At 42.3% G+C, this 17,546-nt stretch overlaps 1 protein-coding gene across 3 annotated transcripts in view; it reads right to left on the bottom strand.

Moving 5' to 3' along the window:
• Nucleotides 1-3,300: 3,300 nt before the first annotated feature.
• Nucleotides 3,301-17,546, bottom strand: part of ell2 (elongation factor for RNA polymerase II 2) — a 51,324-nt gene continuing 37,078 nt past the window's right edge. For 2 of the 3 annotated variants that reach the window (XM_055868775.1, XM_055868777.1), the window contains one exon: nucleotides 12,032-17,225. In XM_055868775.1, coding sequence (XP_055724750.1) covers nucleotides 17,109-17,225 — 117 coding nt within the window. In that variant the 3' untranslated portion in view covers nucleotides 12,032-17,108. Of the gene's footprint in view, nucleotides 6,581-6,693; nucleotides 6,827-12,031; nucleotides 17,226-17,546 lie in introns of those variants that run through there. The other variant, XM_055868778.1, reaches the window with a different exon arrangement.

The following is a 17,546-nucleotide window of genomic DNA, read 5'->3' as shown; positions in this document are numbered from 1 at the left end:
TGGCCAGTCCTCTTCTGGCTGTGCCGGGTGGAAATTGTAACAGAACATGGCCAAGATGTTCATAGGTGACCAGCAGGGTCAAATAATAATAATTACACAGTGGTTGTTGAGGGTGCAACAGGTCAGCACCTCAGGAGTAAATGTCAGTTGGCTTTTCATAGCCGATCATTCAGAGTATCTCTACCGCTCCTGGTGTCTCTAGAGAGTTGAAAACAGCAGGTCTGGGACAGGTAGCACATCCGGTGAACAGGTCAGGGTTCCATAGCCGCAGTCAGAACAGTTGAAACTGGAGTAGCAGCACGGCTTGGTGGACTGGGGACAGCAAGGAGTCATTAGGCCAGGTAGTCCACACACAGGCAGTAATTGCTACATGACATAGGCAGTACATCAACTACTATTTGAGAAGGTCCGGGTCACACATTTCTTAGATGCCAAAGGTCTGGATGTATATTGTCATTTATTGGCTCAGTGAAAAAAAAAACACCTCGTGACCGATGCGACACAAAACTGTTCCCACCCCTTTTTAGAAATGTTGCCATTTTGAAGCAAATGTCCTGCAATTCTAAACATTTTGCCATGTCTTGGGTGTGTTGGGATACCCGAGTGACTCAACAAAATCAATGTGGGCCCTCTGAGGATTGAGGCCCCTGGGTATGCAAACTGGCAATGATAACTACAATACTTAGATAGAAATGTCCAGTTCCACTACTTAGCTGACACGTTAAAATTAGCTCTAGGTTCTGTCAGTAAATGATATAAGAGGAAATATACCCACGCACTACCAAATTCATTTCGAAATGAATGCTTGTGCATTGTACTATTACAATTCTCAACAGCAGCAAGTTAAAAGTATAATTTTTTTAAGTCGGGACCTTCGGTCTATATTGACCCCGTTCGTTGAGTATGGCTGCAGTACACTATAGTACAGCATTTCTCAACATTTACTGTACCAGTGAAAGTCTTCCTCGTTTTTTAACCAGCTCATGTTTAAGACACATACAACATGTAAAAGCACCACTGGAGATACAACTCACCACTATAACTGTGCCTCTGTTACGTCCCTGTGTTAATTGCTATTCCATATAGAGCCAACATATTAAGGAACTGGCAGTACATCTGTGTCTCTGTTTTCATCCTACCTCCACTGCACTGACCTCTGAGCTGTCTCTGCTAAGCTTAGCATACTTTCCCACAGCAATGGTACCAGAAGACCAGGGGAACACAATGCTTGTGCTGGGCCCAGCAACATCCTAGTGAATGAATAAACACATAAGATGAAGCAGAAAAACTACTGTATAAATGCCTTATAGATTACCATTGGCTCATAATACCTTATGAAAGCCCAACTACTTATATTTAAAATATAAATGCCGGGCTGTTATGTCTCTCCCTATCCTAAGGGTTAATTACTATTACAGTACCAGTCAAAAGTTTGGACACACCTACTCAAGGGTTTTTCTTTATTTTGACTATTTTCTACATTGTAGAATAATAGTGAAGACATCAAAACTATGAAATAACACATGGAATCATGTAGTAACCAAAAGTGTTAAACAAATATTATATTTGAGATTCTTCAAAGTAGCCACCCTTTGCCTTGATAACAGCTTTGCACACTCTTGGCATTCTCTCAACCAGCTTTGAGGTAGTCACGTGGAATTTCAATTAACAGGTGGGCCTTGTTAAAAGATACATTTGTGGAATTTTTCTTTCTTAATGCGTTTAAGCCAATCAGCTGTGTTTTGAAAAGGTAGGGGTGGTATACAGAAGATAGCCCTACTTGGTAAAATACCAAGTCCATATTATGGCAAGAACAGCTCAAATAAGCAAAGAGAAAAAACAGTCCATTATTACTTTAAGACATGAAGGTCAGTCAATCCGGAAATTGTCTAGAACTGAAAGTTTCTTCAAGTGCTATCGCAAAAACTATCAAGCACTATGATGAAATTGGCTCTCATGAGGACTGCCACAGGAAAGGAAGACCCAGAGTTCATTAGAGTTACCAGCTCAAATAAATGCTTTGCAGAATTTAAGTAAGACATCTCTGAACAGTTGATGTTGAGGAAACTGCGTGAATCAGGCCTTCATGGTCAAATTGCTGCAAAGAATCCACTACTCAAGGACACCAATAATAATTTGGGAGGCAGGTAGCCTAGTGGTTAGAGTGTTGTAACCGAAAGGTTGCGAGATCGAATCCCCGAGCTGACAAGGTAAAAATCTGTTGTTCTGCCCCTGAACAAGGCAGTTAACCCACTGTTCCTAGCTAGGCCGTCAATGTAAATAAGAATTTGTTCTTAACTGACTTGCCTAGTTAAATCAAGGTTAAATAAGTAAAAAAAGAGACTTGCTTGGGCCAAGAAACATGAGCAAAGGACATTAGACCAGTGGAAATCTGGTCACACACACTCAACACAGTTGAAGTCGGAAGTTTACATATACTTCGGTTGGAGTCATTAAAACTGTTAGTCAGTTAGGACATCTACGTTGTGCATGACAAGTATTTTTTCCAACAATTGTTTACAATCAGATCATTTCACTTATAATTCACTGTATGACAATTCCAGTGGGTCAGAAGTTTACATACACTAAGTTGACTGTGTCTTTAAACAGCTTGGAAAATTCCAGAAAATGATATCATGGATTTAGAAGCTTCTGGTAGGCTAATTGACATAATTTGAGTCAATTGGAGGTGTACCTGTGGATGTATTTCAAGACCTACCTTCAAACTCAGTGCCTATTTGCTTGACATCAAGGGAAAATCAGCCAAGACCTCAGAAAAAAAAATTGTAGACCTCCACATGTCTGGTTCATCCTTGGGAACAATTTCCAAACGCCTGAAGGTACCACGTTCATCTGTACAAACAATAGTATGCAAGTACAAGAACCATGGGACCACGCAGCCGTCATACCGCTCAGGAAAGAGACACATTCCGTCTCCTAGGGATGAACGTACTTGGTGCGAAAAGTGCAAATCAATCCCAGAACAAAAGCAAAAGACCTTGTGAAGATTCTGGAGGAAACAGGTACAAAAGTATCTATATCCACAGTAAAACAAGTCCTATATCGACATAACCTGAAACGCCACTCAGTAAGGATGAAGCCACTGCTCCAAAACGGCCCTAAAAAAGCCAGAATACAGTTTGCAATTGCACATGGGGACTGGTGCACTTCACAAAATAGATGGTATCATGAGGTAGGAAAATTATGTGGATATTTTTATTTATTTCACCTTTATTTAACCAGGTAGGCTAGTTGAGAACAAGTTCTTATTTACAACTGCGACCTGGCCAAGATGAAGCAAAGCAAGTCGACACATACAACAACACAGAGTTACACATGGAATAAACAAACACAGTCAATATTACAGTAGAAAAAGTCAATATACAGTGTGTGCAAATGAGGTAGGATAAGGGAGGTAAGGCAATAAATAGGCCATGGTGGCGAAGTAATTACAATATAGCAATTAAACACTGGAATGGTAGATGTGCAGAAGATGAATGTGCAAGTAGAGATCCTGGGGTGCAAAGGAGCAAAATAAATCAATAAATACAGTATTGTGATGAGGTAGTTGGATGGGCCATGTACAGGTGCAGTGATCTGTGAGCTGCTGTGACAGCTGGTGCTTAAAGCTAGTGAGGGAGATATGAGTCTCGAGCTTCAGTGATTTTTGCAGTTCGTTCCAGTCATTGGCAGCAGAGAACTGGAAGGAAAGGCGGCCAAATGAAGAATTGGCTTTGGGGGTGACCAGTGAGATATATCTGCTGGAGCGTGTGCTACAGGTGGGTGCTGCTATGGCGACCAGTGAGCTGAGATAAGGTGGGGCTTTACCTAGCAGAGACTTGTAGGTGACCGGGAGCCAGTGGGTTTGGCGACGAGTATGAAACGAGGGCCAGCCAACGAGAGCATACAGGTCGCAGTGGTGGGTAGTATATGGGATTTGGTGACAAAACGGATGGCACTGTGATAGACTGCATCCAATTTGTTGAGTAGAGTGTTGGAGGCTATTTTGTAAATGACATCGCCGAAGTTGAGGATGGGTAGGATGGTCAGTTTTACGAGGGTATGTTTGGCAGCATGAGTGAAGAATGCTTTGTTGCGAAATAGGAAGCCGATTCTAGATTTAATTTTGGATTGGAGATGCTTAATGTGAGTCTTGAAGGAGAGTTTATAGTCTAACCAGACACCTACGTATTTGTAGTTGTCCACATATTCTAATTCAGAACCGTCCAGAGTAGTGATGCTGGACGGGCAGGCAGGTGCAGGCAGCGATCGGTTGAAGAGCATGCATTTAGTTTTACTTGTATTTAAGAGCAGTTGGAGGCCACGGAATGAGAGTTGTATGGCATTGAAGCTTGTCTGGAGGTTAGTTAACAGTGTCCAAAGAAGGGCCAGAGGTATACAGAATGGTGTCGTCTGCGTAGAGGTGGATCAGTTAAACACAGGCAGCAAGAGTGACATCCTTGATGAATACAGAGAAAAGAGTCGGCCTGAGAATTGAACCCTGTGGCACCCCCATAGAGACTGCCAGAGGTCTGGGCAACAGACCCTCCGATTTGACACACTGAACTCTGTCTGAGAAGTAGTTGGTGAACCAGGCGAGGCAGTCATTTGAGAAACCAAGGCTATTGAGTCTGCCGATAAGAATGTGGTGATTGACAGAGTCGAAAGCCTTGGCCAGGTCAATGAATATGGCTGCACAGTAATGTCTCTTATCGATGGCGGTTATGATATCGTTTAGGACCTTCAGCGTGGCTGAGGTGCACCCATGACCAGCTCTGAAACCAGATTGCATAGCGGAGAAGGTACGGTGGAATTCAAAATGGTCAGTAATCTGTTTGTTAACTTGGCTTTCGAAGACCTTAGAAAGGCAAGGTAGGATAGATATAGTTCTCTAGCAGTTTGGGTCTAGAGTGTCTCCCCCTTTGAAGAGGGGGATGACCACGGCAGCTTTCCAATCTTTGGGAATCTCAGACGATTGAAGCAACATCTCAAGACATTAGTCAGGAAGCTTGGTCGCAAATGGGTCTTCCAAATGGGACAATGAACCCAAGCATACTTCCAAAGTTGTGGCAAAATGGCTTAAGGACAGCAAAGTCAAGGTATTGGAGTGGCCATCACAAAGCCCTGACCTCAATCTTATAGAAAATATGTGGGCATAGCTTAAAAAGCATGTGCGAGTAAGAAGGCCTACAAACCTGACTCAGTTATATCAGCTCTGTCGGGAGGAATGGGCCAAAATTCACCCAACTTATTGTGGGAAGCTTGTGGAAGGCTACCTGAAACGTTTGACCCAAGTTAAACAATTTAAAGGCAATGCTGCCAAATACTAATTGAGTGTATGTAAACGTCTGACCCACTGGGAATGTGATGAAAGAATTAAAAGCTGAAATAAATCATTCTCTCTATTATTATTCTGACATTTCACATTCTTAAAATAAAGTGGTGATCCTAACTGACCTAAGACAAGGAATTTGTACTCGGATTAAATGTCAGGAATTGTGAAAACCTGAGTTAAAATGTATTTGGCTAAGGTGTATGTAAACTTCTGACTTCAACTGTGTGTGTGTGTGCGTGTGTGTGTGTGAGAATGTGTGGGGGAAAAAATAAAATATATATATATATATATATTTCTTTTTTTGTGAATTTCGACCAGCCCAGAATTGCCAGACGACCAATCCGCCCATGGCAGCAGTTGTGACTGACAGCTCAAATGGTGTATATTAGACATACTGTATGTACATAGGGATCTCTATGTGTAACGGATGTGAAATGGCTAGCTAGTTAGCGGTGGTGCGCGATAATAGCGTTTCAATCGGTTACGTCACTCGCTTTGAGACCTTGAAGTAGTGGTTCCCCTTGCTCTACAAGGGCTGCGGCTTTTGTGGAGCAATGGGTAACGATGCTTCGTGGGTGACTGTTGTTGATGTGTGCAGAGGGTCCCTGGTTCGCGCCCGGGTCAGGGCGAGGGGACGGACTAAAGTTATACTGTTACATATGCATATACAAATATTTATGTGTCTTATAAGTCTATGTGGGCTGGGCACCCTGAAAATGCATGTTGTGATGCAATTTATTTCATCCAATAAATGAAAATCATAGAAGCACAGAGGCTGAGGGATACCTTGATGCAGGTAAAAGAGCTTGTTTCACTCTTCACTTCATTCTGCCTTATATACTGCGTATGACACATGCATTGCAAACAATCTAATCTTGCGTTGCCAGACTCACTAATCTCACATTTGCTCTGAAGGGGGAGGGCTGGACCGATGCTACCAACAATTCAACCCATGCATTTTTTACTCAGTTATTGGAGAAGAATATCCATATGCTGTACCTTGGTGGAAGCTTATGACAAAGAAAATATAGAGAAGTTTTGCCTCTGGGGGCAATCCTGAGCCAAAAAGGGTAAACTAAAAGGACAGAAATATTATTTAAATCTACATTAGGGCCTTAGGCTATGTGTTGTCCCAAGGTGGTTGTAGAGGACCTGTTTGGCCAGCAGGTGGTGTGGTTCTCTGGTCCCCGAACTCTGGTCTCCAGCCTCCTGAAGCACCACCACGGCTCCACCCAGTCTGGGGGCCTACCAAAGAGACAAATGACTCCCTCATACTCTCTCCCCATCTTCCAGCTCTACAAACGAATCCTTTGCGCTTCCCTCTCCTCACTCCCTTTCGTGTGTGTCTGTGCACATACCTGGGGTAGTGTGTATGCATCACTGCAGAGCGCCAATGGACTGCAGCATCCCCTCCAATTTCCCACTCTCATCCAGCTCTGCCACTTCACTGCACCCTCCTACATATTCCTCACCGATAAACACCCGTGGGACCTACAAACACACACACACAGCAAAATGTCATTAAGAATCGCAAAAGCAGAACCAGCATTTCTTAGGCCATGTAAAGTTCTTCATGAGATGCGGAATCCTCATAATGTCCATCAACTGGCCAGCATTAACCAAAAATGACACTTAGGAGGACTAGAACAAATTGTTTGATGATCGCTGCCCTATTCATTGTTGATGGGATATGTAACAGACTGAAATCAATATATCAAATTACTGTGTAATGTATCCATGCAAGCATGACAATTCACTTGAGGACAGGTGAATGTGAAGCTGTGCATGAGCAAGATGCTACCTTCATTACGGATTCAGAATTCAGTGATGACGGCTAGTGAAATTAATATGAATCGTTTATGAGCTTCAAGCCAATCAACGTTCATGGATTGCGTTGTCATTGAGATGGCTGATCAAAACACAAACAAAAAAATAAAAACATGTACAATATTCGTTTGCTTATTGTTGGAACGACAATACAAATGACATTGCAAAAGAATGAGACGTCAAGTTATTACGCTTGTCGTGAACTCCGAAAAGCACTTCTCAAAAAGCTTAAATTGAGCGACATCTATATTTGAACTCGCGCGCAACTGTCTAGATACAAATTTGCATGCAGTATCGCACCCACAACAACAAATGAATAAGGTATTGAAATACTGGCAAGACTCGAATAAGAAACTCACCGTCCGAGCCCCAGTTATCTCCAAAAAGTAGTCCTGTAAACTGCTCATATCTCTCCGTCCTGTGATGTCAAAAAATTCTAAATGCCCAGCTTTGAATGTATACTTTGACAAGACCTCTTTAGTCGTCACGCAATACGGGCATAATGGTTTTAGAAATATTGTAACTCTGTCTACCCTAAGTTTAGTTTCCACAAATTCTTGTGCCATTCTGACGTTGGTTAAAAGACAACAAATAATGTCTTGGAAATGTTATATGAAACACTCGGGCAAACTATTGATCAGTCAACTTCGGTATAGTGTAAAAAAAAAGTGTGTTTATATAACGAAGGATATCCCACTTACTAAAGCTGCAGTATGGTATTATTTTTGATACCCTGTCATTTTTTCCAATTAGAACACTGAAATAGCAATTTTGTTATCCGATTTTTTGGGGGGCAGTGTAAAAAAAAAACAGATCATTCAACCACATCTAATGTAGGCAGCTGCAGTCATAAGGCTTCAATATCCCTACAGATTGATTTACTTCCCATTTACATGTTAGGCGTGTACAGTACCAGTCAAAAGTTTGGACCAACCTACTCATTCAAGGGTTTTTCTTAGGCTAGCTTTTTCAAACAGAAATGTGCATCCTGTAGTACTAACTCAAAAAAGTTCTGGGACACTGTAAAGTCCATGGAGAATAAGAGCACCTCCTCCCAGCTGCCCACTGCTCTGAGGCTAGGAAACACTGTCACCACCGATAAATCCCCTATAATTGAGAATTTCAATAAGCATTTCTCTATGGCTGGCCACGCTTTCCACCTGGCTACCCCTACCCTGGTCAACTGCCCGGCACCCTCCACAGCAACCCGCCAAAGCCCCCACCATATCTCCTTCACCCAAATCCAGATAGCTGATGTTCTGAAAGAACTGCAAAATCTGGACTCCTACAAATCAGCCGGGCTAGACAATCTGGACCCTCTCTTTCTAAAATGATCTTCTGATATTGTTGCAACCCTAATTACTAGCCTGTTTAACCTCTCTTTCGCTTTGTGATGGCCACTCCAATACCTTGACTTTGCTGTCCTTAAGCCATTTGCCACAACTTTGGAAGTATGCTTGGATTTATTGTCCCATTTGGAAGACCCATTTGCGACCAAACTTCCTGACTAATGTCTTGAGATGTTGCTTCAATCGTCTGAGATTCCCAAAGATTGGAAAGCTGCCGTGGTCATCCCCCTCTTCAAAGGGGGTGACACTCTAGACCCAAACTGCTACAGACCTATATCTATCCTACCCTGTCTTTCTAAGGTCTTCGAAAGCCAAGTTAACAAACAGATTACTGACCATTTTGAATTCCACCGTACCTTCTCCGCTATGCAATCTGGTTTCAGAGCTGGTCATGGGTGCACCTCAGCCACGCTCAAGGTCCTAAACGACATCATAACCGCCATCGATAAGAGACATTACTGTGCAGCCATATTCATCCACCTGGCCAAGGCTTTCGACTCTGTCATTCACCACATTCTTATTGGCAGACTCGACAGCCTTGGTTTCTCAAATGACTGCCTCGCCTGGTTTACCAACTACTTCTCTAATAGAGTTCAGTGTGTCAAATCGGAGGGCCTGTTGTCTGGACCTCTGGCAGTCTCTATGGGGGTGCCACAGGGTTCAATCCTCGGGCCGAATCTCTTCTCTGTATACATCAATGAGGTTGCTCTTGCTGCTGGCGATTCTCTGATACACCTCTACGCAGACGACACCATTCTGTATACCTCTGGCCCTTCTTTGGACACTGTTAACTAACCTCCAGATGAGCTTCAATGCCATACAACTCTCCTTCCGTGGCCTCCAACTGCTCTTAAACGCAAGTAAAACTAAATGCATGCTATTCAACCGATCACTGCCCGCACCTGCTCGCCCGTCCAGCATCACTACTCTGGACGGCTCTGACTTAGAATATGTGGACAACTACAAATACCTAGGTGTCTGGTTAGACTGTAAACTCTCCTTCCAGACTCACCTTAAGCATCTCCAATCCAAAATTAAATCTAGAATTGGCTTCCTATATCGCAACAAAGCATCCTTCACTCATGCTGCCAAACATACCCTCGTAAAACTGACCATCCTACCGATCCTCGACTTTGGTGATGTCATCTATAAAATAGCCTCCAACACTCTACTCAACAAACTGGATGCAGTCTGTCACAGTGCCATTCGTTTTGTCACCAAAGCCCCATACACTACCCACCATTGCGACCTGTATGCTCTCGTTGGTTGGCCCTCGCTTCATACTCGTCGCCAAACCCACTGGCTACAGGTTATCTACAAGTCTCTGCTAGGTAAAGCCCCGCCTTATCTCAGCTCACTGGTCACCATAGCAGCACCCACTCGTAGCACGCGCTCCAGCAGGTATATCTCACTGGTCACCCCCAAAGCCAATTCCTCCTTTGGTCATCTTCCCTTCCAGTTCTCTGCTGCCAATGACTGGAACGAACTACAAAAATCTCTGAAGCTGGAAACACTTATCTCCCTCACTAGCTTTAAGCACCAGCTGTCAGAGCAGCTCACAGATTACTGCACATGTACATAGCCCATCTATAATTTAGCCCAAACAACTGCCACTTCCCCTACTGTATTTATTTATTTTGCTCCTTTACACCCCATTATTTCTACTTCGCACATTCTTCCACTGCAAATCTACCATTCCAGTGTTTTACTTGCTATATTGTATTTACTTCGCCACCATGGCCTTTTTTGCCTTTACCTCCCTTATCTCACCTCATTTGCTCACATTGTATATAGACTTATTTTTTCTACTGTATTATTGACTGTATGTTTTGTTTCGTGTCGAATTGCTGTGCTTTATCTCGGCCAGGTCGCAGTTGCAAATAAGAACTTGTTCTCAACTAGCCTACCTGGTTAAATAAAGGTGAAATAAAAAATAATAAAAAAAGTTTAGATATCAAAATTATGAAATAACACACACACACTGTATGGAATCATGTAGTAACCAAAAAAAGTGTTAAAGCAAAATATATTTTAGATTCTTCAAAAGTAGCCACCCTTTCCTTTGATGACAGCATTGCACATTCCTGGTGTGTGTTAGAGCAGGGTTGGCCACCGCTGGTGCCATAAGGAATAATGATTAAAAAAAAGACTGTAGAAAACATTAAGAACACTGTCCCAATATGGAGTTGCATCCCCCCTCCCTTTTGCACTCAGAACAGTCTCATTTCGTCAAGGTGTCGAAAGCATTTCACAGGAATGCTGGCCCATGTTGACGCCAAAGCTTCCCAAAGTTGTGTCAAGTTGGCTGGATGTCCTTTGGGTGATGGACCATTGTTGAAACACATGGGAAACTGTTGTGTGTGAAAAACCCAGCAGCGTAGCAGTTCTTGACCCTAACTGGTGCACCTGGCACCTACTACCACCATACCCCATTCAAAAGGCACTTAAATATTTGTCTTGCCCATTCACCCTCTGAATGGCACATACACAATCCATGTCTCAAGGCTTAAAAATCCTTCTTTAACCCATCTCCTCCCCTTCATCTACACTGATTGAAGTGGACTTAACAAGTGACATCAATAAGGGATCATAGCTTTCACCTGGATTCACTTGGTCAGTATGTCATGGAAAGAGCAGGTGTTCATAATGTTTTGTACACTGTATATTTGTTGATAGCGTGTGACTGACTGGGTTTGAACCCATCTCATCTGCACAAGGCTGTGTTAGGGGAACTAACGCAAGTCCTCAGATCTCAGGAAAGGTTGGTTACTCATGAGGGTGGTTCACCAAACTGCCTCTGCTACAATTCACCCTCTTTTGACCACCTCCTCGTAATCAACTGACATAATCAAAGTTGCTGCACCAATGTGACTGGCTGGATTTGAACCCGGGTCAGTTGTGTGCCATAAGTCTGCTAGGCCGTAGAGCTAAAGCCTGTAGGCATTTCTCTAGGAGCCAGCACATCTTCAGGCAAGGTTACTCATCCCTGTGGTTCACTGAACCACCTCAGTTACAATAGTTAAGTGAAATATATTATGGAAAATTATTTTCTCAGTCCTAGAATTTGAAATCCCTGGAACATGCATGCATTGCATGTGTGAAAATATTAAAGGACATTAAGGACAACCCCCCCAAAAATCCCTGTACAACCAATGTTGCTTGTAACTATTCAAAAAAAGACCTTTCCATGCGTGCACTAGTGCAGTATCTGCATACCTTTGCACAGATTAAGCCAGTGGGAGTGTCCAGTTTGCTGCTGTTCAACAGTCTACAATTCTAACCAGGAGTCTGACTGTTCATTCCATGACAAGTATATTAAACAGTATGATTTTTCACATTAATCATGATGAAACAAAATGTGAAGTCTCGGTAGCCCGAAATGATCAAACAACATTCCAAAGCTTCCAATCATGCCTTCATAACCATGGGTTGCATTCATACAGAACTCTTAACCAGGGGTCAAGGCCCATAATCACACAGATATACAGATGGCATACAACTGAAAAGAAAGTCTACAATCTTCAATGTAAAGCCAAGTAGACTTTTATTTTACAGATTTAATGCATTTTCAGGTGGGCAGGTTCAGTACTCCTTCACAATCCATACAGTTAAGACCCATCAAATGAATGTCCTTTGACCAGTCAATTGGCTGATGCTGCAGCTGGGCATTAGCCTGCAGGGTCGCCCAAGCCGTCATATGAGAACGATTAGCGCCTATTCACGCTAGCCTCACCCTCATGTGGGTGCTAACAAGCAAGCTAGGTCGTGCAACGTATAAACAGCCATTGTCAGCCAATCCAGTAGGGGTTGGAAGCTACGGTGCGCTTCGATTGGTCATTCGTGTCACGATATTGCAGAGGATTGGAATAGAAGTTCAGCTTTCCCCAACTTTAGTAGCACCCTGTATAGCTCCCTCGGCCATGCTCGCGTCGCTCAACGGTCCCCCTGCCCACTTTCTCTTGCTTTCCTTCCATTGAGAGTGAATGGCTTCCAATGTTTCCACACGCAATGCCGCTTCCTAGTGTAAACGCACTGTTAGTAGCAACGCTGCTGCGTTTTCTGAGCAGTCTTTAAAAGGAGGAAGGAGGTAGCAGTGAGACGGACTAGACCATGGGAGTTGTGTGTAGCCTAGCATAAAATTGTTTTAAAAAGAAAACCGAGCCATTCACTCAAGTTATTTGAGTGAGGCTCCAACAAAGTCACCATTTTGCTGGGAGTGGACCCTGTACTGTAGTAGTCTGCTGGGACTCATGAGTGTCAAGATTAGAGGTCGACCGATTAATTAGGGCCGATTTCAAGTTTTCATAACAATCGGAAATCGGTATTTATGGACACCGATTATTATTATTTTTTTATACCTTTATTTAATCTTTATTTAACTAGGCAAGTTAGTTAAGAACACATTCTTATTTTCAATGATAGTTGCCTCGTTCAGGGGCAGAACGACAGATTTTTACCTTGTCAGCTCGGGGGATTCAATCTTGCAACCTTACAGTTAACGCTCTAACCACCTGATTACATTGCACTCCACGAGGAGCCTGCCTGTTACACGAATGCAGTAGAAGCCAAGGTAAGTTGCTAGCTAGCATTAAACTTATCTTATAAAAAACAATCAATTAATCAATCACAATCACTAGTTAACTACACATGGTTGATGATATTACTAGTTTATCTAGCGTGTCCTGCTTTGCAGATAATCGATGCGGTGCATATCGTTGCTCCAATGTGTACCTAACCATAAACATCAATGCCTTTCTTAAAATCAATACACAGAAGTATATATTTTTTTAAACCTGCATATTTAGCTAAAAGATATCCAGGTTAGCAGGCAATATTTACCAGGTGAAATTGTGTCACTTCTCTTGCGTTCATTGCACGCAGTCAGTGTATATGCAACAGTTTGGGCCACCTAATTTGCCAGAATTTTACGTAAATATGACATAACATTGAAGGTTGTGCAATGTAACAAGAATATTTAGACTTATGGATGCCACCCGTTAGATAAAATACGGAACGGTTTTGTATTTCACTGAAAGAATAAATGTCTTGCTTTTGAGATGATAGTTTCCGGATTTGACCATATTAATGATCTACGGCTCGAATTTCTGTGTGTTATTATGTTATAACTAAGTCTGATTTGATAGAGCAGTCTGACTGAGCGGTGGTAGGCAGAAGCAGGCTCGTAAGCATTCATTCAAACCATACTTTTGTGCGTTTTGCCAGCAGCTCTTCGTTGTGCTTCAAGCATTGTGCTGTTTATGACTTCAAGCCTACAAACTCCCGAAATTAGGCTGGTGTAACCAATGTGAAATGGCTAGCTAGTTAGCGGGGTGCACGCTAATAGCGTTTCAAACGTCACTCGCTCTGAGACTTGGAGTGGTTGTTCCCCTTGCTCTGCATGTGTAACGCTGCTTCGAGGGTGGCTGTTGTCGATGTGTTCCTGGTTCGAGCCCAGGTAGGAGCGAGGAGAGGGACGGAAGCTATACTGTTACACTGGCAATACTAACGTGCCTATAAGAACATCCAATAGTCAAAGGTATATGAAATATAAATGGTATAGAGAGAAATAGTCCTATAATTCCTACAACCTAAAACTTCTTACCTGGGAATATTGAAGACTCATGTTAAAAGGAACCACCAGCTTTCATATGTTCTCATGTTCTGAGCAAGGAACTTAAACGTTAGCTTTCTTACATGGCACATATTGCACTTTTTCTCTCTTCTCCAACACTTTCTTTTTGCATTATTTAAAACAAATTGAACATGTTTCATTATTTATTTGAGGCCAAATTGATTTTATTGATGTATTATATTAAGTTAAAATAAGTGTTCATTCAGTATTGTTGTAATAGTCATTATTACAAATAAAACAAATAATACAAATCTGCATTTCTTTTTTTTTTGGTCCTCCAATAATTGGTATCGGTGTCAAAAAATCATTATCCGTCGACCTCTAGTCAAGATGCTTCAGAGATCTCCAAATAAGTATTTTTCATGTCTACAAATCCCTCTAAAGCATGTTGAGCTCATGGTCCTTGCAGAGTTTGACTTTCAAACTGAAATGTAGTAACGATGGAATATAGTTTGAATTGTGACTGAAGAGGGCCTTCCTGTTTTAAAAAGTGACACTACCTCTGCTGCAGAGACCCATCCAACAGAAGCCCCAATCATATGACGACAGTACTATCAGACCTTACATCATGCACAAGAGTGCATAATCTTCAGTTTCTTACTAACAATTTTGGATTTGTTCCCCCCCCCCCCACTTGGAACGCAGAGAGCGAAAAAGTTCAAATAAGTACTAGAATGCTACCCCAAAACAGAAATGTCATCTTCCAGGGAACACATTTTATATCCTGTCTCAGTGTCTCATAAATAAAGGCTGAACCAGTATGCAGATATATACCAAAACAGTATTTCATTTTTTGGGGACAAACATTCTAACACAGGTTTGTAAACATAATATATCCCTTGAGCTCAAGACCTTGTTTATTAATGATATCATGAAATAAAGATGTTGATTTTCATCCTCAATCCATGCCTTCATCTGTCTGTCAAACTAAATCGGCATGAGTTGAATTCAAAAACTAAAACAGAAATGCTATTCGCAGTTCTGCTGCACTGACAACACTGGAATCAAGGAGAAAATAATACATTTGTCTTCTTAATACAGATTTGTCCTCTAGTGGATGCATTAATTTATCAAACAGAACAGCCTGTTTTCCAGTAAATAAACTGGCGAAGAAACGCTCTAGTCCTTCCAGAGATTGGCTACTCTAGAACAGCCCCCCAATTACGAACACGGACTTTAGCCAGATTGATCCTGAGTGCTCTGGCTAGTCAAACAAAGAGTACAGCAGCTTTTTCCCCAACATGTTTTCTATCCAACAACTTATTTGTCGGTCAACTTTCCAAATGTCGACAAAACAAAATACACTAGACAAGGTGGGATCTTTTTGTTTCAATAAAATTGATGTGAGAAATGGCGGTTGCCTTTATGCGCAAATATTGATATAACCATCATATCGATGTAAACTTGGGAGTCACGCAATCATATCATGTGGTCCTCCCACTACACCTCGGGAAAGCATAGTTTATGCTACAGATGAAATAAGGTATTTACTTCACAGGATGGTGAAAGTGCACAGTGATGAGCTTGATGCTCTTTTCCAATAAATTTTGAGGGTCTTATTCTAGTAACAATGATCGATGCTTGGCTGCCGTTTGACAAATAAAAATAATAAAATCACTCTCATGTAGGTAGCCTACTAGCACTGTACCTGCTAGCTGTTGGCTAGCGCGCACATGCCACTGCCAGTGGAACATTTCTCTGACAAAACCATCAGTAGTTGAAAATGCGATGAAAACCAATTAATATATATATATTTTTCTTTTATAAAATGTGCACTACGTCATCACGCAGACTTTTATCCGCAACATGTCTGGTGGGAAAATGACGATTTCAGAATATTTGCAAGAAAATCGGTCATGAATTAGATGGAAACCTAGCTATTTTCTCACCCCCCCCACGTGTTCCCCCCCAAATCTCTTACTCCCCCCATTTTACATAGCCGCCCACCCACACATTCACACACAAACCTCCCTGACCTTTGTATTCCCTTTTTGACCCCCCCCCAGGACACACACTTCATGCTGGTGTGTGAGACCTGTAGCCAGGTGGTTGTAATTCCCCCATGTAAACTATCACCTTAAGGCACCCTTTTGCACAGAGAACAGAAACACTGATGTTGCACAGGGTAGCGCCCCCCTGCTATCAGGGGACAATACTCCTAAATGTACCCCCCCCCCCCATGGCCCTTATAACCCATACACACATATTGGTGTTGCGTCTCAATGGTCTAAAGTGGATTCCTCTCCATCTACTTCACCATGAAGGAAGAGGGTGAAGGGAAGATAAGCAACTTCTGACAATTGGGACAATACATTGGATTTTCTTTTTTTAAACTAGGCAAGTCCGTTAACAAATTCTTATTTACATTGACGGCTTACACCGGCCAAACCCGGACGACGCTGGACCAATTGTGCGCCGCCCTATGGAACTCTCAATCACAGCCAGTTGCGATACAGCCTAGATTTGAACCAGTGTCTGTAGTGATGCCTCTAGACCACTGCGCCACTCGGGATCTCCTCTCGTGTGCAAAATGGCTTCAGAAAGTCAAACACATAAGGCCCATGTTTTTTGCATTGGTTTCGGAAAATATAAACTTTTTAAACAATAAATCATGTGTGGACCACACACACACACATCTGAACAGTCCAAAATAAATACATCTCCCTTTTTTAAAAACTTAAATACAAGTATAATATTTTCTCTGCTTTCAAAAATAAGTTACATTTTTGGATAAAGTCCTTCATAAGCAAGAAGTGTTAAGTATCCCCCCTACCCCCACACGCATGTAGTTCCCTTCCTCGTAGACCAGTGTTGTAGAATTGAAGAGAGGCTTCAGGAGAAACCATTACGAGAAGGGGGGGCAGCAGAGACAGGGGGGTCTGAATAAATAAAAGCCAGTTGAAACCCCCTTGCTCTGCACACCCCTTAAACCACCTCAAAACTGTGTGGTCTTGAAACTGGTGCTCTAGCTCCAGGATTGGGAACTGCGCTGGTCAAAGTCAGCGATGAGGTGCTTGATGTGGGCCAGCTTGTTATGCAGGTACTCGCAGCGCTGCTTCTCCACCTGGTAGTTTGGGCTGTGCTGCAGGGTGACACATACACAAAGAAGTTAGACTCCATAATGTTACCTGATATGCAGTGTTTAGAGAGCCATTCATAACTTTTTTTGGGGGGTTTAATTACTGTTACTTGACCGCTCAACGTTCCGACGTCGTGTTTGGTTCATAAAACACAGTGCCTTGAACGGTACAGAATGCTTGTTTTGTTTGTCTGCCTCCCTGGACAGCTGTAACCAAGCTTAGCAAAGTCAATGAATCTAATGTAACTTACGGGCCCTTCCCAACAATGCAGAGAGAAACAAATAAAAATAATTACACAAGGAATAAATTGAAAAATAAATAAA

Source organism: Salvelinus fontinalis, chromosome 18 (genome assembly GCF_029448725.1).
Source record: "Salvelinus fontinalis isolate EN_2023a chromosome 18, ASM2944872v1, whole genome shotgun sequence".
NCBI lineage: Eukaryota > Metazoa > Chordata > Actinopteri > Salmoniformes > Salmonidae > Salvelinus > Salvelinus fontinalis.
This window is presented reverse-complemented; position numbering and strand designations above follow the sequence as displayed.